The following is a 27,368-nucleotide window of genomic DNA, read 5'->3' as shown; positions in this document are numbered from 1 at the left end:
AACACACACACACACACACACACGCATGCATTGTTTGATAAAGTCCATTCCACTGGTCATCGGAAAATGTGGGGACTATGATGAAAATTGAACATTTGGGGGTTTTCTCCTCCTGTTTTTAAACCAAACTAAATTCTATATCTCTTCATTTTAAGGTAACTGAGCTGCACAACATCAAAAACATAACCAGACTGCCTCGAGAGACAAAGAAGCATGCAGTGGCAATTATCTTTCATGATGAGACATCAAAGACATTTGCCTGTGAGTCAGGTAAGCAATTATTACCACATCTTCAGCCTGAGTAAATTAAGCTGCTTATGAAACAATGCTTCAGATGGATTAAGATACAGCATTTAAACAGGGTGCCTTATCTTAATGAGAATATGCCATAATATCTTTTTTTAGCATACAGAGATAAATGTGTCCCTCCCCCTTTTAAAAAAGGGGCTAGCTTGGGTGCTTGTTTCTTATTTTTCTCTGTCTGGATTTGGCCCCCAGTTGGATACAAGACTCTTGAGGCTTTCATCTAAACTTCTAGAGCTGAGTAAACAATGCCAATGGGATGCTATTAAGAGAAGCGTTGATGTGAATTATCAGGGGTTGTGGGTTGTTGTTGTTTTTTTGCCAAGTATTGCTTTAGGCACTTACTAGGGTAGTAATAATCCTGTCACTATAAGAGAGTAGCAAACAATAGCTAAAATTCCAGGACACACTTCAGCTTCAAATAGTTTATGGCTAGCTGTTTAGAACAAAGTTTTGATAGGTCTACTCTCTACATATTATGAAACAAATCATTACCATTTGCCAGTCATCCTGTCTTAAAAGATTCAGTATTCTGGAAAAAATAAATTATGTTTTCAGTATGTGAATTCAATATTGGTATTAATTCCCCCCCCTTCACAACCATTATGCTGGCCTGAGCTGCATGTCAAGCAAAAGCAAACCATGATGATGATGATGATTTACATTTCTATACCGCCGTTCTTCTGTGGATCACAGGATCATTTACATTATAAAAATACAAACATGCATAACAAGCAATGTTTTAGAAGCACAACACTATCATAATTTTATGTCAAACTTGGCAGATTTGGGTGGCAAATACTGCCTCCTCATACATCTTCCCTTGAATGGCACAAGCTGTTTGTCAACTACATTCTCATGTGTCATGAAACATTGTGTCCACGGGTAAGCAAGCTGCTCTGTCACAGAGCTTGACCCCCAAAGTGCAATAATTTTTGATTAGATTAAAGGAATGGAGCTAAACAGCCCCCCTCATAGCAGATGACTCTTTGGAACATGCAGCTGTGGAAGACTGATTCAAAAGGCTTGCATGTATGCTCTCAGTGGAAGGTTAAAATTTGGTTTTTTTTATTCCCTTGAAGTTTGTATTCAAAAGTTTTAAAAAGTTTTCTTAAAAATAATAATGGAAATGGAAACTTGCTTCATAAAGCTGGCTTCCCCCTCTTTTTGTGCATGGAAGTGTGTATTTATTGTGGCCTTTGTTCTCAAGACAATTTGAAATATTTTTGTTCATACCCATTGTTATCCTGCAATAAAAGAAAGCAAACATTTCCTGAACAGATCTTGTGCTGCTTTTATAGTAATTTAGCTCTAAGAAGCAGTGTACTTTTCAGTTCTTGCTTCTCTGCTTTGCTGCTTTCTCTGAGAAAACGCAGATGACTCTGAGAGAAGCAGATGACAGATCGCTTTGCAAAGCCAAAGCAATTCCTAGGGATATAAATGGCTAGGGAAGGAAGCCATCTAAGAAGCAAAAATGGTATTGTCAAAGTGCTCCCAGTGGGTTAGATTGTGCTGAGTCCCATGTGGTAACCAGTATTTCAAAGTGCAACAGCAAATAGAGTAATTTTTCACAGATATGTATCCCTGTTCACAGATGAGCTAAGTCCACGGACTCCCAAGAGAAAATTACCCTGGCACTATGTTATTTCAAGACTTCCAACTCCCATTTCATTTTAAATCCTTTTAGTGTTGTTCCAGGTTGGACAGGGTGACCTTCTGAAACCTCCTTCCCCATGGCTCCCTTTCTATGTTCCATCAGAAATGTATGAAAAGACTAATGCTTAGATCACATGAGTGGTTCCATAGCACCACTGTATCTGTATCTTGACAGCTGACTTTAATGTGCAAAACCCAAGTGATTTGAACATATATATTTTTTGCACACTACATATAGAAGTGTTTGTGTAAAGGTAAAGGTAAAAGGACCCCTGACCATTAGGTCCAGTCATGGATGACTTTGGGGTTGCGGCACTCATCTCGCTTTACTGGCCAAGGGAACCGGCGTACAGCTTCCGGGTCATGTGGCCAGCATGACTAACCCACCTCTGGCAAACCAGTGCAGTGCATGGAAACACCATTTACCTTCCCACCAGAGCGGTACCTATTTATCTACTTCCACTTCGTGCTTTCAAACTGCTAGGATGGCAGGAGGAGAGACCAAGCAACGGGAGTTTTGAACCGTCAACGTTCTGATCGGCAAGCCCTAGGCTCTGTGGTGTAACCCACATTTTTTTGCACATTACATATAGAAGTGTTTGTGTAGCAGCTATCAAAACTCAAAAGGTGAATGTTGGACATGCATGTTTTCATGGAGAATGAAGATGTCAGTGACTACTAACCCTTTTAGTTCTGTTCTACCTTCACTGTTGGATGTAGTATGCTTCTGAATACCAGTTGCTGGAAACCACAGGAGAGGGTGTTGTCTCACTGGCTGGCCACTGTGAGAACAAGATGCTGAACCTAGATAGGCTACTGACCTGATCCAAAGGGGTCATATGTTCTTGTGGACTTGTGAGAATTCCGAACGTACTTACTTACTTATAAACCACACTTTAGCTAAAAATGTTCCCAGAGTGGCTTACAAGAATAAGTAGAAAAATAACTCTGTCCTCTGCTTTACTGCTTGATATTACAAGGCAGGCATAGGAAACTTACTTCATTCTTTGATTCATTCATTCAGTTTATGCCCTGGTTATGATGGAACTGTGTGTACTGTGCATTCTTTGGGTTGTTGATCAGACCTAGACCAGTTTGCATGTATTTTCAGATATAGGGCATGTTGGTACTCTCAACATCTTTATGAAACCAATCAGAATATTTTGCAGAAATCTAGAGCCTATGTCATAGCCGATTAAGTAAAGCACCATGATGATGACATAATCTTTCACAATACTTTCTGCATCTCAGGAGGAGACATTGTACCAATTAAAAGTATACATTATTTCCGAAACATAATTTGTTTGTTTCTTGTGTCTGTTAAAAAGTTAATTGATTACCCTAGGCCAGCCACTGTCCTTCCTGTCTTGAATTGTTGAGCAATTACTTTTGCATAGGAAAGAACAACAAGAATGAAGATTGTATATAGCAATGCTGTCAGTCTATATATACACACAAGCATATATATTGAGCTAGGCGACCCCTGGAGTTTGCAGTCCAGATGAGGAACATTTAAACAAAAAGCAATGCAAATGTAAACAATGGATCTTAATTATTACACACAAACAGATTTGTTAAGCAGAAAAAATAAGAAAGACCTTAGGTTAATGTGTGGCAGCAAAGGTGGGTTCTACAATCTTTGCTTTTAAAAGAAACAAATGCAGTCCAAAATATGGTTACTGTGACATGAAAACACTGTGATTTGATGCAAAGGAAGAGATTCTTTGTATTTTCTTTGATGTCCTTTAAACATAGCCTGGTCTAATGGGAGATGCATTTGTATGTGCAAATTCCTTGTGGCTAGAGTGATGCAAACATGTGGGTGGGACCAGCCAGCATCTCTCCTCCCCCTTGTCACAGGGAATATTATTACAGAGAAGAAGTTTTCATTTGGTTGTAGCTGCAATTAAAGGGCAACATTGTCACAATCTAATCTATTAGGAAATTGTGAGTACAGATTATGATGCCTGTATAAGGAAGCACTTCCTGTTGTGTGGCTACAGAGGCTTAATTTAACTCAAGAGGCAGCGAAGTTTCATTTGTGATTAAAATTATGAGACATACTTTTTGGCAAAGATTGTGTGATATTTTCGAAATGCTATGACTCATTGGGGTAAATTCATGAGTTTTCTAACTGGAGGGTGGTATATAATGCTCAGACGTACAGTGGTACCCTGGTTCCCAAAACAGCTGAGTTGTCAAACAAATTGGCTCCTGAACACTGCAAACCCGGTTTGCGAATGTTTTTTGGAAGCCAAACGTCCGATGCAGCTTACACAGCTTCCAGTTGAGTGCAGGAAGCTCCTGCAGCCAATCAGAAGCCATTCCTTGGTTTTTGAACGGTTTCGGGAATCAAACAGATTCCCAGAACCAATTAAGTTTGAGAACCAAGGTACCAGTGTGTGTGTGTGTGTGTGTGTGTGTTTACTATTTTCAGCAATTATATGTTCAAGGTGTGACTTGGTGTTACACAAGGCCTCTACAGATGACCTTCTGTAACATGTTGGCAGTTGATATCTTGTAAAATTGTTTTATCATTTGGTAGGATAAACCCAGCGGGGTAGCTCAGTCTTGAGTAGTTCTGCATAGTATATACATAGTATATGACAAACTGCATTCCAGTTGATGGAGAACCTGTGCGTCCCCAACCTCCAATCTTCCTTGGTTGCAATGTCCATTATCTCTTGACTGTTAGTCATACTGACTGGGACTGGTGGCAATTTGAGTCCAATAACATCTGGCTAGCCACAGATTCCCTATCTCTCATTAAATTTTTTCTCATATCTCATAACTCTGCGGCTGCAAATTCTTGTACATATGGGAGCCCTGATGTGTGTGCAAAGCACGCCTTCCCTGATCCAAAGCTACCATGAGGATGGCTGACCTTCCCTATGTGCAATATATACTTTACGTCTGGGAACTGTAAACATTTTCTCACTTTTAGTTCATGCTAGTTCATTAATTAGAGTCCCCTTTTAATTAGGCAGCTGGATATTGATGGTTCCAAATGGATTAGTTTGGGTGCGTGGGGGAATGTCACTATGGTTCTCATCATTTTCAAAAGAACCAAGGCTTATGCATATTTGTTTTCCTTTGTCCTTGTTATCTCATGCTTTGTGTAGCATCTTGCCTGAAAGTTGAATTTTGGAGAACACAAAAGTTTGTTGCTATTTTGTGACATTTTGGTTGGTCCTAAAGAAAGTATTCTCCAACTGTGGGTTTTGGAATATTTGTCTTAGTTATATCTCTGATGTGTGGTACTTTCAGCTTTGCATTTGCTCAGATTTCATTATTGACCTTTATAAAAGTGCAAATTATTGACATTTTACTGTGTTTGCCAAACATTTGTTAACAGAATCATTGAATTCTCAATCTAGTTGACTGGGACCCTCAATCTTAACATATGAGAGGGGGGGGCTAAACTCTGTTGTCTAAATTTTGAAAATGCTGTGAAAAACAATCTGTTCATTTCTTTTCTGCAGCGTTCCCAAACTCACTTTTTTCACAGTTTCCTGATATTTCAAACTTCTCTTTATTTCTACTTTCCCATACATGTTATGTCTTTATATAACAAGCCTTCAGGTAGGCCCCAAAGAAAGTACTTAATTTTAGTCTCTCTCTAACTGAGAGTGTATTATTAACTGAGTGTGTATTAACTGAGTACTGAGTACCCCCACCCACCTCAGCTTGGTCTATTTATATTTCAGTCACTCTGTGAAAGCACCATCATTTGCTTTAATGACTCAATATTTCTTCATTCAGTTAATCAGTTTGGAAAGTTGGGCAAAGTGAACCTAACCCACCCAGACTATCTCAGGGTAAAACACTGAGTCCCGAGAGAAATTGTTTAAGGTGGGATAAAGGTGTACTTCTGTGTTTGTCTGTGATTATGATGTACAGTTTAAAAAGCCTTTTTGTAAGTTAGCTTTGCATGAGATCTTTTTTGTACGCTGGATGGGGAAAATACCAAAATTTAGTACGATAATGTGTATCCCTCTCAAATTAAACTATTTAATGCTATCAGTCCATACACGCTACAGTCCTCCATACATCTGTGCAAGAAATATAGAGGTGGGCAGCTTGATCGTGTGGGTTGGACTTAACTGCTGTGGTCATTTGATCTATGGCAGCTAAAGTGGTTACAGCCGCAAGTGTGGAGATGTCTTGCTACATTTCATTTCCTATTCTCCTATAACTCATCCTCAGTTCCAGGGCTGATAAACATCACATATAATGGAACATAAGAAACTATAATATATCCTGTGCTCTTAAAATATATCCCCTGACATACCCTAGATCACGCCCTGCATGATAAGCCTTGATGGAGCAGCCCCAACCACCGCTGACTTTACAGCACTGGGACTTGTGGGTTGCTGTTAAAGCACAGCAACTGAAAGAACCAAGCCTTGACTTTTGCAGCAGATGTATTATAAACACAATCTGGTTTTTAGTTGGAAGTCCAGCACTGTGACTCAGAGTGCCAAAGATTGCTCAAGGTGCACACACACTTGTCATTTTCAGAACTATTCTAGGATGCTAGAACCAGACTTTACAGTAGCTGTCAGCTAGTGTAGCATTGGGGTAACATCCTGAGCTTTGCTACAGAAGCTGCCACTTCAAATCCCAGATCACGATGAACTACTTTCTGGCTCTGGGCAAGCCAGTCTTCTCTCAGCTTTGTGCCCCCTCCATCCTAATTACAATCAGCTAAGGAAGCTTGCCCCCTTCTAGCAAAAGGCCTCGAGACCACTATACTGCTCTGTAGCACTAAAATGTTCTTTGAAAGCCCTTGGTGTAAACTGAGGTTGTAGCATTTTATTGATTAATCAGTTGGTCAATAGTCAGGCAGAAAAATTATATTATTTTAAGTGTAAAAGCTGAATATGGAAAGCACCATTTTAAACAGGCATATATATATCTAAGAATTTTCTGTCTGGCCACTTAACATGGCTGGTCATCATTGGGCTTCTTTTGTTCTTTTTTTTTTTTGCACAGTAGTTGCTTTTTTGAGGGGAGTCCTAAAAATGTACTTTTGCAAACCTTGGTTGCAATGCAGATATCTCCCTCTTGTTTTGCAGTTATCTGGTTTTCGCTACATAACTATTGGCACTCAGCACCTGAGTTTGATATTAGAGGGAGCAATTGTGTTGCGTGCCACTATTAAATATAGCGGTCATTTTAGCAGTCTTTCAGCCAGTCAGAGATGCAGCATTTCAGAAAATTCATAAAGTGATTAATCTATTTACAGCTGCATGTACTGCAAATACAACATAAATTGCCAAATGCAAGTGAGACCAAACAGTGACAGAAAACAGAAAATGAAAAATAGACCTGGTATTTCAGGTTAGGTGCAGTAAATTACCATGTTATTCATTGAAATCTCTCCAGGCCCAGCTGCTCATATATCATCTGTCAATAGCCTAAATTCCATATATAAATTTATGTCATTTTTGTGTGCTGTCTCTAAATGTGCATTATTCTCAAAGGATGCTTGGAGTTGCACAAGTCATGTGACTCTGCAATATGGCTCATACTTTCACAAATCCCCCTAAAGAGCTAACCTACATTCTAAGGAAATGAATAGAGTACCCAGTTCCACCACTGGTGAAATATTAATTTGTAGTAAGATTTTTATCCCAGCATTATGACTTTAAACCAGTGGGGCTAAACAAGAATTCATGGTTTGTGGATGACTGATATATGCAGTAGAGGCTATTCCACTAGGGCTATTAGGGCACAGCCCTCCCAATGATAAAGTCAAGAAATTTTTAAGGACCCCCCTCCCCCTAAAAAAATCTCAAAGTCACATACTCTTTCCTGCCCCACACTCATTTTATAATTTCATGAACTTACAGAGGCTTGTGGAGGCTTTCTTTCACAGGAATAGACCCACCATTTTATGACTAGCTTCTACAGGTGCGCCTGTCACTGGAAGTGTATTTCAAAGGTTCTGGCGAGGCTTTTTACACCATCTCAGGGACAATTGGCTCTGGCCAGTACAGGAATATTGAGATTTGCATGGCAGGCCACATTTTGGATGCTTTCCCCCACAAGCCAAGTAGAGGGTGAATAACAGGACATTGGTGTGGGTGCAAATAACAAGTATTATTGACTACAGTGAGGCAAGGGGGTGACATGACATTTGGTAAAGATCCATTAGCCCCCAAGACTTCCGAATGTTGTTTAGTCATTTAGTTGTGTCCGACTCTTCGTGACCCCATGGACCAGAGCACGCCGGGCACTCCTGTCTTCCACTGCCTCCCGCAGTTTGGTCAGACTCATGTTGGTAGCTTCGAGAACACTGTCCAACCATCTCTTCCTCTGTCGTCCCCTTCTCCTTGTGCCCTCCATCTTTCCCAACATCAGGGTCTTTTCCAGGGAGTCTTCTCTTCTCATAAGGTGGCCAAAGTATTGGAGCCTCAGCTTCAAGATCTGTCCTTCCAGTGAGCACTCAGGCCTGATTTCCTTCAGAATGGATAGGTTTGATCTTGCAGTCCATGGGACTCTTAAGAGTCTCCTCCAGCACCATAATTCAAAAGCATCAATTCTTCAGCGATCAGCCTTCTTTATGTTCCAGCTCTCACTTCCGTACATCACTACTGGGAAAACCATAGCTTTAACTATACGGACCATTGTCAGCAAGGTGATGTCTCTGCTTTTTAAGATGTCTAGGTTTGTCATTGCTTTTCTCCCAAGAAGCAGGCGTCTTCTAATTTCGTGACTGCTGTCACCATCTGCAGTGATCATGGAACCCAAGAAAGTAAAATCTCTCACTGCCTCCATTTCTTCCCCTTCTATTTGCCAGGAGGTGATGGGACCAGTGGCCATGATCTTAGTTTTTTTTTTTTTTTTTTTTGATGTTGAGCTTCAGACCATATTTTGCGCTTTCCTCTTTCACCCTCATTAAAAGGTTCTTTAATTCCTCCTCCCTGTCTGCCATCAAGGTTGTGTCATCAGCATATCTGAGGTTGGACTAGATGACCCTAATGGTCCCTTCCAACGCTACAGTTCTATGACCTATGAAATGAGAATGCCTATGAAATCCCAGGTGGGAGAATTGGGGGACACTGGCTATTGTGGCATCAGTGCTGCCGCAAGTTCTGGCTCCTGCTCTTAATTCTTTGCTGGGCCACTCTTTCTATTTGGGATCTTCACACAGTAACACAACGTTACATGTTTGACTTAACTGCAGTTTATGGCCCACTTTGAAGGCCATGTATTTGGCTAATTGAGTGCAGTATAAATACTACAATAAATAAGTTGTTTCAGAAGAAGAGGCATTTATGATTAGGAGTATCTTGTCCACAGAATGTTTATTTATTTATCTCATAGGATTTATGCACCGCTTGGTTGTAAAAAACAAAAACAAAAATAACCTGAAAGTGGTTTACAAAATACAAAACAGTAAAATCAAGAAAAATTGAAACCCTACTTTAAGACATACGAAAGTTAAAACACTATAGCAGATTAAAATTGCATCAGCTTTTGAAGTATCTGGGTAGGCTTGTCTAAACAGTAATGTTCGAAGCAGGTACTGAAAAGAGTACAGTGAAGGCACCTGCTTGATTTCACTAATGTGTAGGCACTGCCACGCTAAATGATCAAATTCTTAGAATGGCAGAATCAGTGATTGTAATAGATGGTTGATTATCATTCAGAGATTTCTATCCTGGTCTTCTAATGCATTCACATTAATCAGAACGGCTTACTACAAGCACAATGCTATAATCCAGAATAGAACAAAAAAATACAGATCAACGATATAAAAGCAACCACAGTAGATACAAAAACAGGGTATAAAAAAGCTGAGTTTCCCCTCATAGAAGCTCATATGTGCAGCACAACAAAAGCATATCAGAACTTGGAAAAAGTCAAACAAAGCTCCTGATCATAAGGAGCTGGCAGGCTGGCAAGGGAGGAGATGGCCCCTAAGGAGGGGATTAGGCTCTTTGTGAGAAAACAATTATCCCAGTACCTTAATCATAACATTTTAATGTTGTGAATTTGAAAGTATCGATTATGAAAAAAGGGAAAAAAATGTTATCTGTTCAGTAAATAGGAGGAAAGAATACATAACCTTTGCTACAATAGAATTGAAATTTTATGGCAAATTTAGAGCTTTTCAATAATAAAAGAAAATCCAGAAGCAAATCTTCCTGTATAAATATATGCATGGATGAATGGAAAATTGAATCAATTTTTGCAATTATGAAAAGCACAAAAACACATGTTCTGTTTACCTAAGAATGAATGTATTTGTTTTCTGCTAATCAACATTTTTTATATCTTTTACAATATTGTTTAGGTATTATTCAGTATTAACCAATATTATTCACAGACACAGCAATCAGTGCAAAAAATTAATAAAGTGAAGTTGTTTCATACCACCAGCTAAATTATTAAAAATGCTCCTTCTTCCAGTTGTAACTTAGAACTGTTGGCTGTAATTTCATTGTTCTAAATCTAAAGAGAAACAATTTTCTCCCTTGCTTACTGCAGTTTAATCCAGGCAACAAAGCTTCTTATCTATGAAGGATACAGTAATCTGAACTACGTCAAACTCCAGTGGCATCTGTCACATCTTTTAAAAATGAAAAAGCTTGCTGAGCTGGCGACTTTGATTTTATAGCAACAGGCGAAGCAAAGGACAAGCAGCCTCGCTCCAAGTCCAGTATAAATGGCTAATTGTCCTCGATAATACTGCAGTAGTAAAGAATAAACAAGCAACCCCTTCTGCTAAGATACTAGAGTTTGAACACAAAGTCTTATTTTTTCAGGGTATCATATCTTACATTCTTCCATGAGAGCAAATCACATGCCTTTTTTTAAGGAGAGCAATTGGAGAAGAAATGCCCCAGATGGGAACAGGAGCGTAGCTAGCTGCTCTAGCTCCCAGAGTGGTGGGGGCGGGGTGATCCACACACTGGGCCCTTTTGTCACCCCCTCAGGGATGACACTCGGGGTGGACCGCACCCCTTTTCTATGCCCCTGGATGGGAATCACACATGGAGGGGCTTCATCAACACTGATAATGAATATTTATAGATAAAGATTTCCCATTAAGCAGTGTTTGCTTTATTTTTGTAAGCTGCTTGGAGGGTCTATTTACACTCAAGCCGTATATACATTTTGTTAAATAAACAATAAAATAAAACAGCTGTCCATTGTTGACAACTCTCCACCTCCACCCAAGAAACACAATCCCACTTACTTGTCTCATGTAATGGGGAAATTCACAGGGCAAATTCCGCTATAGGCAGGCAGTGTCCTTTTGCCATGAATTAGCTAGATTAAACATACCTTAAAAACACAATATGCAGTTGGTAGCTAGCGCATCACCAATTACATTAACGTTTCAAAAGTTGAATCAGCTACTCTCACGCCTTATCCAAAATAGCAGCTTCCCCACCCCACCCCCTGCTTTAATTCTTCCTGCCTTTGCTTGATGGAATTAAGTGGCCAGGCCAAATAGATTGTCTGAGAGAGATAATTGCAAATCAACTTTGGGATCAGTTGCTTCTGTTTGACTGATCCTGCTTGGGTTCTTGGACAGCACCTGATATTTCTGTCTGTAAGTTTAGTTTCAGAGTGGTTGAAGACAATGAACTGAGGCCTGTACAGCAGTCTGTATCCAGTCTGGGTCTGGGACACAGCAGAACGGAAACTGAGATGGGGGCTGCCTGGGGTTGATCTTACTGAATAGGCTTGATAGTGTGCTGGAATCCCCCTCCCCTTTTTTCCATTGATCCTGGCTTGTTTTATAGATACACCATATGTTGATTGTTTTGGATACCATCCTTTTCTCTGTCCAGTTCATACTTGTGTACAATAAATCTTGATCCAGTCCTTCTTGTCAAAAGAGATTAGTAGATTTTGGCATTCCACGGGATGAGAAGATACTCACTGATAGCTTGTTTTCCCAGATGAGGGTGTATTCTTTATCCCCATCAGAAATGTCTTAATCGGGTCAGATAACAACAGCTGTCTGGACATCCTCTCAAGAGACAAAAGCTTCTGCTCAAAATTCTGTCTGCATCAAGAAAGGAATGGTTGTTTGGAGCTTGCAAAGGTTACAAATTTATTGTGAATGGTGGTGGGGGAGTAGTTTTCAAAATTTAGATCCAAGCCACATTTGAATAACTTCTGTTGTTGTTGTTCAGTCGTTCAGTCATGTCCGACTCTTCGTGACCCCATGGACCAGAGCACGCCAGGCACGCCTATCTTTCACTGCCTTTTCACAGTTTGGCCAAATTCATGCTAGTTGCTTCGAGAACACTGTCCAACCATCTCATCCTCTGTAACTTCTGTTACCTAGAAGCAATTATCGCAATCAGTCTCAGCTACTTTTGCTAGACTTCAGGATGCACAGTTTTTTTCTATTTATAAAAGTACTTCTCTACCGCCCTCTTGCAAAACATCAGGTACAACAACATTTATTTTTTTAAGCGACAGAAAGCATATATGAAACATGTAGTCAGAGAGACTATATATAACTATAAAAAATTCTATATTCTTTTGGAAGCCTTGAAGGGGTTCACCAGATTCAGAGACTGGTCAAGGTCCAGAATGACCTGCCACTTCCAACTCAGTATGTGAGGGCACATGGCAGCCTTACTCATATACCTCTAGAACAAGGATGGACAGACAACCTTTGGCCCTCCAGGTGTTGTTGTACTCACATCAGCCCCAGCCAACATGTCCAATAACCAGGGATTATGGAAGTTGGAATCTGACATGATCTGGAGGGCCACAGGTTGCCTGTCCTTGGAGTATCCCATTTTGAGGGTGGAGGCTTTGGCTTTTAAACAGTAAATAAATAGTAAAGCGTACTTAATGTAATTGTTTATAAGGAAACAGTTGAAGACAAGGTCAAAACCAAGTGATTTACTTTAATAATCAGGACCAGAGGATTATTGCATCTATATACTATATTGATTGGACATAAGCAGCATGGCTTTAAAATAGGGGGGGGGGAGGAAAATCAGCTGTAAGCAGGTCAGAAAGTTGGTTATGGGCCAAATGGCAGCTCTTGCAATCACATATACATATTCATAGTCTGAGAAAGAGGCTTTGGATGACTAGTGGCAAAAAGCACATCCGTTTATTAACACTATAATATAACAAAGAAAGTATGATTAGATAGACATTGATATAGAGACACAGACATGGAGATAGAGATAGAGACATGGAGATAGAGATATGTAGGCACCTCCCTACTTCCAGGCTCCCACGTGCATAAGTGAAATCATGTAAAGTGGGCAGCACCCCATTTAATACGCAGGGTGCATGGGGAGGAGAGAGAGACCCTGGAAATCACTTAGGGCTGCTGCCCAGCCTTTCCTAACCTGCCTGCCTGGCTGCAGGGAGCCAGTGTGCATGGTGGCAGCTGGCCATGGAGGGCACAAAACAGAACTGGTACTATGACCTAGCATACAACGCCATCTTAACTTAACACTGGCTTCCCATACATGGGATTGCTCCCTTGAGCCATTTTTGGGATTTTCAGCATTAAGGAAACCTCTCATGTTTCTCATCAAAACAAACCATCAAACCTTAGAGTTTAGTACTATCCTCCTCTCTTCTTCTCCCATTACCTGTTATGTCACCCATGCAGCAAACAGATTGTACATGTCATGGTGGCAATTAATAATATCCTGTGAAGGCTCCATACTTCCACTGCAAAAGTCATCTGGGCTAACAAAAATGGATAATGTGAATTCATCTTCACAGACCAAAAAATGATGTGCCTTAATGTCCCAAGTGATCAGGTTTCCAGTACAGTGAGCAGGCTGCAATTAATTTCCACTCACTATTAATCAATTTAAAATGCATTTGATATTTTTAACAAAAGCAATCATAAATCAAGATTAGTGTGTGTGTTTGTTTACTTTCTTTAAACTGGAAGTTGTTCAATTACTACCCCATAAATCAAATGCTGCTGTCATTATGTACCTTCATTTAAATTAAATCAAATACTGCAGACGCTTCATGGTAACTCCTGGTAGTTTATTCGTTGTTCTTTTTCTTTCAGAGCTTGAGGCAGAAGAATGGTGCAAACATCTTTGTATAGAATGTCTAGGAACCAGGCTTAATGATATAAGCCTTGGTGAACCTGATCTACTTGCTGCTGGAGTACAGAGAGAACAAAATGGTAGGTGTTCAGGTGATCTGGTCTCATTTATCTAGGCTACTCTAAACATTCTTGCCCCAAGTTGTAGTAATTCATTTGTGGTACCTCAGTTTGGTTCCTTTACCTCTGACAAGATCTTGGTATGATGTTCAAAGCCCAAATAATTATTTAAAAAAAACAACCCCAATAAATTGTGTGTCTATTCGTTGCATGTGAAATTGTACTGCAGTGGTTCTGGTTCTGGTTGTGGCGAACCAGAGCAGCACACGGAAAAGCTGTTTACCTTCCCACCGGAGCAGTACCTATTTATCTACTTGCACTTTGATGTGCTTTCGAACTGTTAGGTTGGCAGGAGCTGGGACCAAGCAACGGGAGCTCACCCCGTCGCGGGGATTCGAACCGCCAACCTTCTGATCGGCAAGCCCTAAGCTCTGTGGTTTAATCCACAGCACCACCCGCGTCCCGATATTCTGAATAGATACCACCAAAATAGAGGACAGTCATTATATAGTGTTAAAAAGAAAACCCTCCCTGGATTATTGTGCAGGAGATACCATGTATTTCAGAAATGCTAGCAGAATTTTCACAATAATGTTTGAGGTGTAGTCGCTGGTACTGAAGTACTGGGCCTGAACTTTGCTCTTTGCAAACTATGGAAAGTAAGTGTGTCCCAGAAGGGATGTCCATGAGCTATGACTATCACATTAGCAGGTAAGCACTGATGGAGCTGCTGGTCACATAAGTGGTCTGAACTGAACTGAAAGCCAGGATTGATGCTTCAGTGCACCATTTTACTACATTGACAGTTGACTACTAGTCGAAATGAACACAACTAGTATGCTTATTGTCCTGTGGTAAATTAATTGGCTGAAACAAACATGATTAGGCCAGTAGACACAAGGTCTCTTTGCAAGGCACACCCATAAGGAACCAAAGAGGTATGATTAGTGGCATCATTTAAAATGTAAGGAGTGAGTGAAATTGATGTTTCAGTAATATTCTGTGATGAATCATTAGGTACATTCCCTCAGACATTGCAATTTTGATAAATATCCCCCAGCGCAGAAATTTACATTTAAATTAACAGAGCTAAATCTGTCACCCTAACTCTAGAAAGCAAATCAGACATTGTGCTTGTATGTAGCAAGAGGACATGATGTAAACTGTTCATTAATAAATTCATTAGCTATGGGGAGAAATAGCATCTCTATAATAGGAATATAAATTTGGGTGAATCAGCTTCAATGTATTCACCTGTACAAGTCCTATTTAAATGGATGGTAGCTTGTGCAGAAATTTCCAATGAATCACATGTCCTTTGTTTGTTGTGAAACTCATAAAGAAGAGACTGTTCTTAACATTAAATTCCACCCTGTATTTTTTAGGGTTGTAAATTGTTTTAACTGGTATTAATATTGCATTTTTATATTGTTGACGTATGGCGAAGGGCAGGAAAGAAATCTGATAAATAACAGCAGCAACAGCCACTCTGTTTAATTTATTAATTTAGACAAGTGTTCATGCAGCACAAACCTTCACAGTTGTTGGGAAATGAAACTAATGGAGCAGTTGAAATGTGATGAGGGCAACTTGGGAAGAGGTAGCAAATAATATAAAGCCAGGACCTAAGCTAAGCCTTGAATTATGCCTTTCATTGTTCTTACACAAATATTTTGACCTCACTCTAAGAACATAGCCACAACATTTCCTTCTGTATCTCTATCAACAGCACTGTGTCCCCGTCCCCCCTAGAGATTGTGTTTGTTTTCTTCCACTTCTGTTCATCTGCCTTTTCATTCTATTTGCACATCAAAGATCTGTAATGCAACAGCTAATGGATGGTTAGATGTGCTTTGTATCCAGCTTTCCATCTGGGATGATTTATGCAAAATGATACGATTAGAATCTGAAATCCTTTTGGTTTACAGTTGTTTTGCTTTATTGAGGTGAAATGGTATACATGGGTACAGGATTTAAAGAATGAGTTTGTGTTTTTCTTTTATTATTTAAATGATGATTGCCAAGTTTTCTGCATAATCAAAGTGCTTCATTTAGGTTTTGCATTGTTCATTCATTATGGCCTATGCCATGGTTTAGGTGGTCATCTGAAGTGGGCTACAGTCCCTACAGAACAGTTCCATGTGTACACTTAAAAGCATATTTGAGATGCACTATCCCATAGACTGCAAGAAGATCAAACCTATCCATTCTTAAAGAAATCAGCCCTGAGTGCTCACTAGAAGGACAGATCCTGAAGTTGAGGCTCCAGTACTTTGGTCACCTCATGAGAAGAGAAGACTCCCTAGAAAAGACCCTGATGTTGGGAAAGATGGAGGGCACAAGGAGAAGGGGATGACAGAGGATGAGATGGTTGGACAGTGTTCTCGAAGCTACTAACATGAGTTTGGCCAAACTGCGAGAGGCAGTGAAGGATAGGCGTGCCTGGCGTGCTCTGGTCCATGGGGTCACGAAGAGTCGGACACGACTGAACAACAACAACAACAATTTTTGTTTTTTATTTACAAAAATATTTCTAAACTGCCTTGTTAAAAGATGTCATGACGATGTGCAATAACCATTATAAAATTATAATTATAAAATATAGAGCAAATGACCAACACAGAATCAAGTTAATTGTCTGAAAAAGCTTGACTATATCTATCTATCTATCTATCTGTCTATCTATCTATCTATCTATCTATCTTCAGCATGGGATGAAATATCAGAATTGTAAGTGTCTCTGTGATTTAAATAGGAACAGTGTTCTAAAGTACAGTACTGCTGCCATTGCACTAAAGGCCTTAGTTTGTGCAGAAACTGGGACAATCAGGGCTTCTCTAGATAATCTCAGTGATAGTACTGGTATATAAGGGACAAATGGTCCTTAGAGTAACCTGCAATTAGCTCCAGTTACAGGTAGGTAGCTGTGTTGGTCTGCTATAGTGAAAACAAAACAAAAAAAATCCTTCCAGTAGCACCTTAGAGACCAACTAAGTTTGTTCTTGGTATGAGCTTTCGTGTGCATGCACACTTCTTCAGATATGCACACAAAAGCTCATACCAAGAACAAACTTAGTTGGTCTCTGCAATTAGCTGCAATTTCTAAACCAACCTAAAGGGTAGTCCCTCAAAGAGAGAACTGCAATAGTCCAAACTAGCAGATACCAAGGCATGCACCACTGTGGCCAAACTATCCCTGTCCAGGAATGAGCATAGCTGGTGTACGAGCCAAAGCTGTAAGAAATCACTCTTAGCAACTGGGGACACTTCTGCCTCCAGTAGTAGTGATGGCTCTAAGAGTGCAGCCCTGTCAAGAACAGGCATCCTGCTAATTTTCCAAACTTGGGAATGACTAACCCACAGGTTTCTGTCTTACTATGAATGAGCTTCAGTTTCACTACATCTGACTAGATCTGCTAACCAGCCATTATTTATCTTGCCTTGCAAGTTGTATAATGTTCAAGCATGTAAACAGGTATCAGAGGTGTAAACACCAGCAACCTTCAGAATGGTGCTTACAAGAATGGTTTGAGATGGAGCTGTCAGGTGTATTTTATTTATTTATTGTTTAGGCTGTATCTCTGATGTTTGGCCTGTTTATCTTCCTGGGTTCTGCCCAGGAAGCCAGTATTTGTTTATCTATTTAACTTAGGGATTATATATCTGAATTGGTTTATAGAGAACATTCTACTCCAAAGCAATTGCTAAATAGTACAAACCAAACAGAGGATCTAATTATCTGTCTCCCTCTCCCTCTGTCTGTATCAGGGTGATTTCATTTTTCTAAACAAATTCTTTCTCAACAACTTTGTTCTAAATTTGTGTCACTCCCTTTCTACAACTGGAAACACATTTGTTAGCAAGATCCAATAATGTTTTGTGTATATATGTCCATTAGCTTTGCTGAAAAACCCAGGGAGTGGAACAATTTTCTGTAGAATCTTTTCAGTGCCTTGCATCATTTATGGATGATTATTTTCTGTTAACTTTTTAGCCACTTGGTTCTATTCCTGTAGTGTACCAATGCATAACTTTTTGTCTCAGGTCCTGAGTAATCGCTGTTGCTTCTGTTTCTTTGCCTTGCAGCTGATGTTCAATTTAATCATGAACATTTCTTCTTAATCCATGACACCTCACCTTAGACACTGACCTCCAATGCAGAGCAGACAAATGTCTCTTGACATTTTGAGTATATCATGTTGCCTGAATGCCCTTTTCCAATAACATGCTCAAATAATTAAAGGAAGCTATGGGTTTTCCTCCTTTCTGTTGAACCTTTAGGTTTTGACTGTATTTTTTGCCCTACACCCAGAATGAAGACTTGATACAGGGATTGGTTAAAGGTTATATTTATTGAAATATAACAAGGAAGATTTGTGCCAAAACAAACAGAAGTGCAAGCTGGTATAACCTGTGCTAGCAAGCAGAAAATCTCATGCTTGCTGCTAAGCGCCAAACCATCTCAGAGCAACTCCATCAGAAACGTATTCCCATAAAAGGAAACCATATGTGGATTGATTGACAGGTGCCAGCCACCCCCGCTGCTCAGCATTCAGAAGGTGGCACCTATGAGGCTGCAAGACCACCATACCAAGCTGCCCCCCACCAAGCCGTTCAACAGTGGTGGTCCTTAGTGGAGTGCCCCCCACTCAACACTGTAAATCTGGTTACAGATGGAAGACCTGTAAAAATCAGTAAACAAATGTGCTGAAAACTGAAAATCAGAAATACCATATAAAATCAGAGTATTCTGCAGTGGAGACATAGCCTTTCATACTTGGGATGTAGTTAAGTACTTGTTGCAAGACTGACACCCATTAGTGTGATTAATGAGAAATATAACCTCAGGGGAGAGGATGGATAGCCGTGACATTGAGTGGATCAGCTTAGGAGGCATCACTGGGACAAAAAATAAATGGACTGAGACAGACTAACAAATTTACTTATAGCCATATGGGAGCTTTAATCTTTGACATATACATAATAATTCTTTGGCCACATAAATTTCTCAAAAAAACTTTCCTCAGTTTTTCTCTGGTTTATTTCAGGCTTGTTTTTCTATCACCTGTCATATAATTGCATATAATTTTGGAGTGATATGCAGTGAGTTGCAACTCCTTTGTAATCCTTAGCACTGGTTTTGATGATTATGTTCGAGATTAGATCCTACATTGAGTTTTAAGTTATTAAAACCTCACTTTTTTTTAGGATAATCCTGTTAAATGCTAGGTCATATATGACTTCAGTATCAAGACACAAGCTAATGCTTAGTGGTTTGCATGTTGGAGCCAGAGGTAATATATGTGACAGGATAATAGAAAATACTAGTATTAGATGAGCTGAAATCAGTAACGGAGGTACATCTAAAGACACCAGTGTTGTCAAGGATAAGACAGTTGTTGGTGGAAGAGTCCATCAGGAAGAAAATGACAGTGGTGGGTGCTGGGCAGCTATGCAGAGTTGCTGTGATGCTGGATCACAGCACTACTAGACCAAACCTGTAACCAAGATTGAGAAACGGAATCCATGTGGGTGTTCCAGCAATGAAGCCACTTGTTTAAACCCGACATCCTTAGCAAAATAAGCCTCTGCATTCTGAAGCACTAATACCACATCACCCAAGAGCAGCAAGCTTTTCAAGCCCTAAGTGTGATGCTTGTTTTTTAATCCAGTCAAATACAGTAGCAGTGCTATTATCTTTTACATTTCTGCCTTCGAATCTTGGGTTGAACAGATTTCCAAAATGGTGAAATGGATGGCAACAAAATTCTGCTGCTGCTGTTCTTTCTCCCACTCTCAGCCTTTTTGAGACCCAGATCCATGTACTATGCAGTAAGAGGAAGCCCACAGTCTAAAAAGGGATTGAATCCTTCTTCCCTCATTTGTGGCAATGGCAGTGCTCACTAGAAGCAGAAATATATATTGCTGCTGCATTTGATAGCTGTAGTATTAGTGTATAACTCAATACTTTTTTGTTCACAGTGTACAGGAATCATATTGATAATAAAAGTCTTCTTCTAATTCAGTTTTTTGAAATATTTTTTGGGTAGAATACATCAACACATTGACTTAAAAATGTCATCATTCTAAAAGAAAATATTAGATAATACAAAATTTTCCAATTTCAGGGAGGAGAGGGAAGCTTGGGGGGGTAGGTTAATATTTTTTCTGATTCCCCCCCCCCCTTCTCTTCTCCTCCCAGCCCCAGGCCTTCACATATCCACTGCCAAAATCTCTATATTCACATATTCTTGGGCTTATGCTGGTCCACATGTGCATTGAGTAAAAAATATGTCAACTGAAATTTCAAGAATACCTGATAGACATGGCTTCACCTACTGTTACATCTGATAAAGGAGCTGTCACAGTGCATCTGAGTCATGTGATGCGACAATATCTCCAAAAAATGAAAGTATTGGGAGGCAACTGGTAAAATCACAGAAGTGGAAAGAATGTGACCTTCCACACCCCATCTGTGAAAAATAATTAGATGTGATGTGGAAAACCTGTGGATCAAGGTTTTGGTGGGAGGGAATAGCAAATAGTAAGGAGACAATTTGGGTTGTGACAACAGCATAGAGGAGGGTTTAACTCTACATAGTATTCTTGATTAACCACTTTCTCCAAAGCTTCTATTGGTATCTAAATGAAGACATACAGGTACCTGACCAAATAGAAAAATTAGTTCCATTGTGCAGTTTCATCTTAACATGTTTTCAGATTTTCTAATGAAATATGTTGATGCTTTGTTTGTTTTTTTTGCTTTGGAATAAAAAAGGTCCATCACAGTAAAGAAGCTCTTTCAAAAGAGCTTGCTAATTGAAATTATTAATGCAATAAGAGAAGCTAATGATATCATTTTATGAAGGTCACTGACAACAGACACTGTTTAACTGTTACATTATGCCATTGAGCATCTGTTACTAATGATAAAGAGGTCTCAGCTGTGCTTCCAGATGTACTATGAGCTGTCTTCTGAGAGAGTTGCATTGATGTATTTAAATGGGTTTATTATTTACATGCTTGTCACTAGACTGAAAGGGAATTATCATCATAATGCAAGCTAGCTCACTATTTTCACCATGATTCTCCACTCCTTTTCAGAGCGCTTCAATGTTTACCTAATGCCTACACCAAATTTAGATATCTATGGAGAATGTACAATGCAGATTACACATGAAAACATCTATCTCTGGGATATACACAATGCTAAGGTGAAGCTGGTGATGTGGCCTCTCAGTTCTCTGAGAAGATATGGGCGGGACTCAACATGGTTCACTTTTGAATCTGGAAGGTAAGACACAATTATGGAAATATAGTAAGTAGATTGACTCATATGGAAGAATGTTTTATGATTGCCATGATGGGACATGAAGCATCAGTGGACACTTTTAAGAAAAGTTATTTTTCGGTCTGGAATTAATTTTTTTTTTTAATGAAAGAAGTTCTAATGCAAACTTTCTTTGACTTTTCATATCAAGTATACATACCTGACAACTGAGCACCGGACTTAATGCACTTGATGAAGCAGAATTTAGTCCATGAAAGCTTCTCTTGCATCTAGTAAAAATGGAAGAGTGTCATCATGTAGGCCCTGTTGGAGGATTTTTAGTGCCTCTTCACAATCCTGGATTTGCATGAAATCAGGGAGGGAGAGGGGAATCAAACTGAAGGCAGGTTGCACAACTGCATTGGCCATGACATGGAAGGCCCCCCCCCCCCCGCTTTACTCAAACTTCTGTTATTGCTTAAAACAGATACTTCTCCCTCTTTCATTTACCTTTCCTTTGCACTGTCCCCAAACTTCTCCCTCTTCCTTTCCTCAGGTGCCTCTTGTGAGAGAGATAAGGGGCCCAGAGCCCTGAAAATTCCATAGTACCCTCACATAATGTATTTCACTCCTTGTACCATGTGTTATCTCCACCATGAAGCTCCAGATTCAGTGTTTCTATTTAGAACATATATTTCATTAGGAAGCATATGTCCATATATATACAACATCCGTCAGCTGAACTTCACCTTCTCCAACTGAACAGCCTGAACTTGCCATTAAGATTCTGTTCATCTTAAAGATACAGTAGCATATATGATCATGGGGTATGTGTGCAAAGGGGGACTGCAGAGGAAGAGAGAGGAGGGGACTTGGAAATTGGAGATGTATCCAAGGGAGAGTTGAGAAAAGGAAGGAAAAGGGAATGAAGGTGAAGATGCGGGTAAAGGTAAAGGGACTCCTGACAGTTAAGTCCAGTTGCGAAAAACTCTGGGGTTGTGGCACTCATCTTTCTTTACAGGCTGAGGAAGCCGGCTGTTTGTCCACTTCACAGACATTTTTTCCAGGTCATGTGACCAGCATGACTAAGCTGCTTCTGGCGCAACAGAGCACCGACACCAGAGCAGCACATGGAAATGCTGTTTACCTTCCCGCCGGAGCGGTACCTATTAATCTACTTGCACTTTTTGGGGTGCTTTCAAACTGCTAGGTTGGCAGGAGCTGGGACCGAGCAACCGCTCACCCCATCGCGGGGATTCGAACTGCCAACATTTTGATCGGCAAGCCCAAGACTCAGTGGTTTAAACCACAGCACCACCATGCGGGGGAAGGTGCAAAAAAGGAGAAATTAGGAGGCACGGGAATGGGAGTGAAAGTGGGGGCGTGAAAAGAGCTGCAGAATATGAGGCGATGGTGGCTTCATCACTGGGTGGAATGTGAAAAGAGTGCTTTGTAGTTGCAATGTGTGGAGAAGAAGCAGCAGGAGGTTGCCATAATAAATTTGTTATAAAGTTGCAATAGGACTGCTTGTTGCTTTTGCTGCAACACAGCTACCCTCTGGGAGTTCTGACACATAAATACAGCAAATACAGAAAACTCCATTAGTCAGTGTTCTTTCCAACTTAGCAAAGGGTAGTGTACTTGCCATAATAAAATGGGATGAAGACATTTCAAGTTGATGAATAAGCAAGCATACTTAAGTTGGCAGCAGACATAAATTCTACATGTTGTAGTTGTGGTTTTGAACACACATTATCTACACTGACAATGCAGCATATGTGTGTCAGTTATCCATATTTAGGTGAAGAGAGAAGAGCTGCATGCTTGTTTTGAGCCTAGGTGGTGTGATGTCAAATGGTAAAAACCCTTTTCAGGCATTTAAAACATTTGTAATAAACTTTTGAGGAATGCAGCATGTTGGTGGCAGATTTGACTGTCACCGCAGATGCATTAATTAGAATTTCTGTGGCGAACCCACATGTCCAGCTGTGGAATATTCTTTGCAAAGGAGCTGCAAAACCTTTTGCATCTGCATATGTAGGCCCTCTACAGACATTATAATTAGCATGCTTAGGTCAGGGTCAGACTCTTCAGTCCACATTTTAAATGTCTAAAAAGAGCTTTTTCAGAACATAACTGCTCAAGAGCAAGAATCAGTTCTGTTATTTGGTCTTCCCACTGAGTGTGTCTAATGGTTTCATTACCAAGAAGGCAAGGGAAGGATGATAAAAACCTAAAAATAGGAACAAGAATATAAATTGCAGTTCCCAAGCCATGAACTTTTTCGTATAGCAGTTGGTGTGGCTGAAGTCAATGTGCTTAGCTCATAAAGATTCAGCTAAAACTTTTGTGAATGATAGAATCTGGGGAACTGGACTGTTAACATGAGCCAAAAATATTATAGCAACCAGTAGCACAAGTAAGGGTTATCATGCTCAAGTTGAGGAATACCTACTTAATTTTTCAAAAAAAATAAATAATGGAAAAAAATCTTACAACAATTTGTCATAGATTTTTATCTTTCCAATTTGTCACTTTCATTCAGGGATTGCTTGTTCAGGAATTTATTGCTTTGTTCCGGAATTTATCACATGGTAGCAGCTGTTTCAAACATTCCTGGTGTCAGCAGAACTCATTGGTGACCTTGGGGCAGTCACTCTCTCTCAGCCTAACCTACCTTACAGGGCTATGCTGAGGATTAATTGGGGTAAGGAGAACCATGTACACAACTTTGAGCTCCATTGAGTAAAAGGTGGCAAAAAGAAGTAATACGTAAATAAGAATTGAATTTATCACCTATCTCTAGCAATATCTAATATGTGTCATACTCAGAACAGACCTCTAAAAAGGAATGGAGATGACTTTTTGAGATTCCTGCATTGTACCTTCCAACTCTTCTATTCTATCGTTCTATAAACTAGCAGCAGCTTCATGTGGTATTGCCACATAAACTGTGGACATTTGTATACATCCTTGCAGAGTATGTAACCAGATGCTGGTGATGAGCTTTCAGTCTTATAGCTGTCCATGGTGCTGATAAAAGGAATCTACTAAAAGATGAAAACTCTATGTTTTTTTGTGGCTGTTGTAAGTTTCTTGCTGTGGATTGCCAACTATGGTAAATTGTATTAAGTAATAGTTTTAAGTAGTGCAGACAGATAAGCAAAGATTAGAGTAACCCCTCTGATTTACCATTTAAGCAAAATGTGACATTAGCTCTAGGGATAACATTTAGGAGTAATGCACAATCCTTCTTAAGCTCCAGTATCAATGTGTGAAAAGAGGCAGAGGACACATATGTGAGTATGGGACCTTTTTTAGTCTTAAGAAAGGGCCTCCTTATATGTATATAAATGTAGTAGGTTTTGTGAAACTGATGGTTGTTGGCATCCAGTATAAATAAGGGTTGAAATAATGAGCCTGTCTTGCTCAGCATCTGGAGAGAAAGACTGAAATAACATCTTTATTTTGAGGTTTGTTGGGTGTAATTTGCTTTACATTCAATGTCTCTTTGCTATATTAAAAAACAAATGTTTCCTAGATCCGCTTGAGATTGTTTATTGTCATTTGTTGCCATATTGGCTTAGGTCATTTACTTGAATCACCTTGGTATAGAAAACAATGTTTCCTCATACTCTTTGCTTGCAATGTAAAATAAATTGGAATACTGTAGAGAGAAATGCAGGGAGGATCAAGCTTTGGAGCCAGGAGTTGGATTGGTAAACTTGCAATAATTTAACTGTATGGTTTTTAAGCAACAGTAAATGGCAAGAAGTAAAATTTCAAAGTTTTATTTAACAGCACTGTATCAATTGTTGCTATGAATGTTTGTCAGGTAAACCTCTGAATATTGAGCTTGGTGGTGGTAAATGTGTGTGTGTGTGTGTGTGTGTGTGTGTGTGTGTGTCTATCATTATATATATGATAATTTGTGCATAGTTCTTCAGTTAACATCAGTCCTAGTATTTCCCTCCCTCTGTCCCCTGCAGAATACCCCATATGATTGGCATCTGCTAGGTGGAAAAACTAGAGGAATGATCAGACAGTGAAGGCTGACATCCTTAACTGGCCCTTGGGGACTTAAAGGCCTAGACTGCAAAACCAGGGTCGTGAGACTGTTAGGGCCCTGCTGTGATCAGCTGCTTTGGGAATTAGGGCCATGGGTAAAGGCAGGGCAGGTTGAATGATAAGTTTATGCACGGCATAAAAGGATTGAGAGACTCTCCGTGGGCATCCATCTTCTGCCGTGTGCTGTCAGTATCTTGAGATTGCCACTCTTGAAAGTCAGACAGCTGCTGATATCTGATAGCACAGTTGGCATAATATATAGGGAAGTTTTTAAACGATTGCTATTTCCATTTACCCTAGGCAGCACATCCACAGAAGACTAATGATATATCTAGATAAGTGGTTGTACTCCTCTCTGTTATCATGTTCTGATGAAGGTTAGAAATGTTAAAAATAAATATAAATAGATAAATTGGTTTCTTTTGCCTTGTAAAGAAAAAGGAGTGGAAAGGAGTACAACATATATAATCCAGCAAAAAAGAAAATGGAACAGATGAAAAATATAAATAATGGGAAAAGATAATCACAACTCTTTACCAAGGTGGACCAAGAACTAAAGATGTCATTTCAGTACCATAAACAATTAATGTAGTATGTTCACTTTTAAACTTGCTGTGTTATCATATTCACCACATTTCCTCCTACAATCCTACAGAGAAAATTTAGCTTTCAAGTTAAGCTAAATTCTGCCCTCGCATATGGCCATGCTCTGGTCTATAGGGCCACAGATTACAACCAGGTCACAAACGGATTGCAACTTGTGATAACTGAGCTGAAGCCAAGAGTTGTCCCAGGAATTATGCCTGGGCAGGAGAGAGAGGATGAAAGGACAAGCCAGGAGGTAGGACCAAATAACTACCAAAGGATACAGGAAAAAGCTCAGGAAAAAATGTGTTACTTTGGCTTAGTGGATTCACTGTCTGGCATGAATGGGTGGTGTCAGTCTAGACCAGGCCCTCCAGATGTTTTGGCCTACAACTCCCATGATCCCTAGCTAACAGGACCTGTGGTCAGGGATGATAGGAACTGTAGTCCAAAACATCTGGAGGGCTGAAGGTTAGGGATGCCTGGTCTAGACCCTCTTAAATTTGCTGTTTGGGTCTGAGGCCATTATAAAACTAATGTTCATTTCCCTTTCTGTGTGGAAATGGAGTCATATGAGCTTTGTTTTGTGCATAAATTCAAGTTCAATGTGTTACATTATTTGTTTGTTTATTATAGCACTTCATATTTTTTAATTAAAAAAACCCTCAAAGTGGTTTACAGCATATTAAATCAATAAAACAATAGCCAGTCGATGTTCCTCCAGCCTCATGAGGAGCCTCTTGAGTATCTTAACAACTTGGGACTATTTTACCTATGAGATCACCTTAGTTCGCATGTTCCCACTCAACCACTTCGATCAGTGCTATTGGCAATGCTACAGGTGACACATAATACACGTTCTGCATTTGTAAAAACCTGATCATTTAGTGTGGCAGCACTTTGGAAGTCCCTGCCGAATGATATCAAGTGGGCGCCTTCACTCTAATCTTTTCAGTGCCTGCTAAAAGCATTATTGTTTAAACAAGCCCGGTGGCGGAGGAACCCTCTCTGGCCCCAGTGGCGGCGCATCCTGTATGGACTACGCATTTGTGGCATCCCGTGTGTACTCTGTATGGAATGCCACCCATGCACAGTCTTACAAGCTGCTGCTTGCACAGCGACCATACAGGCTGCCATGCGAATAGTGTCCCGTACGGACAGCACAAGAGAGTGGCAGCATGTACGGATGGCGCACAAGCGCGTGCCCTCGGCCACTCTACAGCTCTGGGAAGGCAGGGGCCATCTTGTCACCCCTCCCAGAGTGGAACACAGGGTGGCCCACCTCCTCCGCCCCTCCCTTCCTATGCCCCTGAACAAGCCTACCTACATGCTTAGAAAGGTGAGGCTTAGAAAGTT

At 40.0% G+C, this 27,368-nt stretch overlaps 1 protein-coding gene across 1 annotated transcript in view; it reads left to right on the top strand.

The window, feature by feature from the left end:
• The window catches only part of DOK6 (docking protein 6), a 159,835-nt gene that overhangs the window by 96,363 nt on the left and 36,104 nt on the right, over nt 1-27,368 (top strand). The window contains exons 3-5 of the mRNA XM_033154821.1: nt 156-270; nt 13,991-14,110; nt 21,194-21,383. Of these exons, the coding sequence (XP_033010712.1) occupies nt 156-270; nt 13,991-14,110; nt 21,194-21,383 (425 nt within the window). The remainder of the gene's footprint in view (nt 1-155; nt 271-13,990; nt 14,111-21,193; nt 21,384-27,368) is intronic.

This window comes from Lacerta agilis, chromosome 7 (assembly GCF_009819535.1).
Source record: "Lacerta agilis isolate rLacAgi1 chromosome 7, rLacAgi1.pri, whole genome shotgun sequence".
NCBI lineage: Eukaryota > Metazoa > Chordata > Lepidosauria > Squamata > Lacertidae > Lacerta > Lacerta agilis.
The sequence above is the reverse complement of the archived record's forward strand: the minus strand, read 5'-3'. Positions and strand labels throughout refer to the sequence as shown.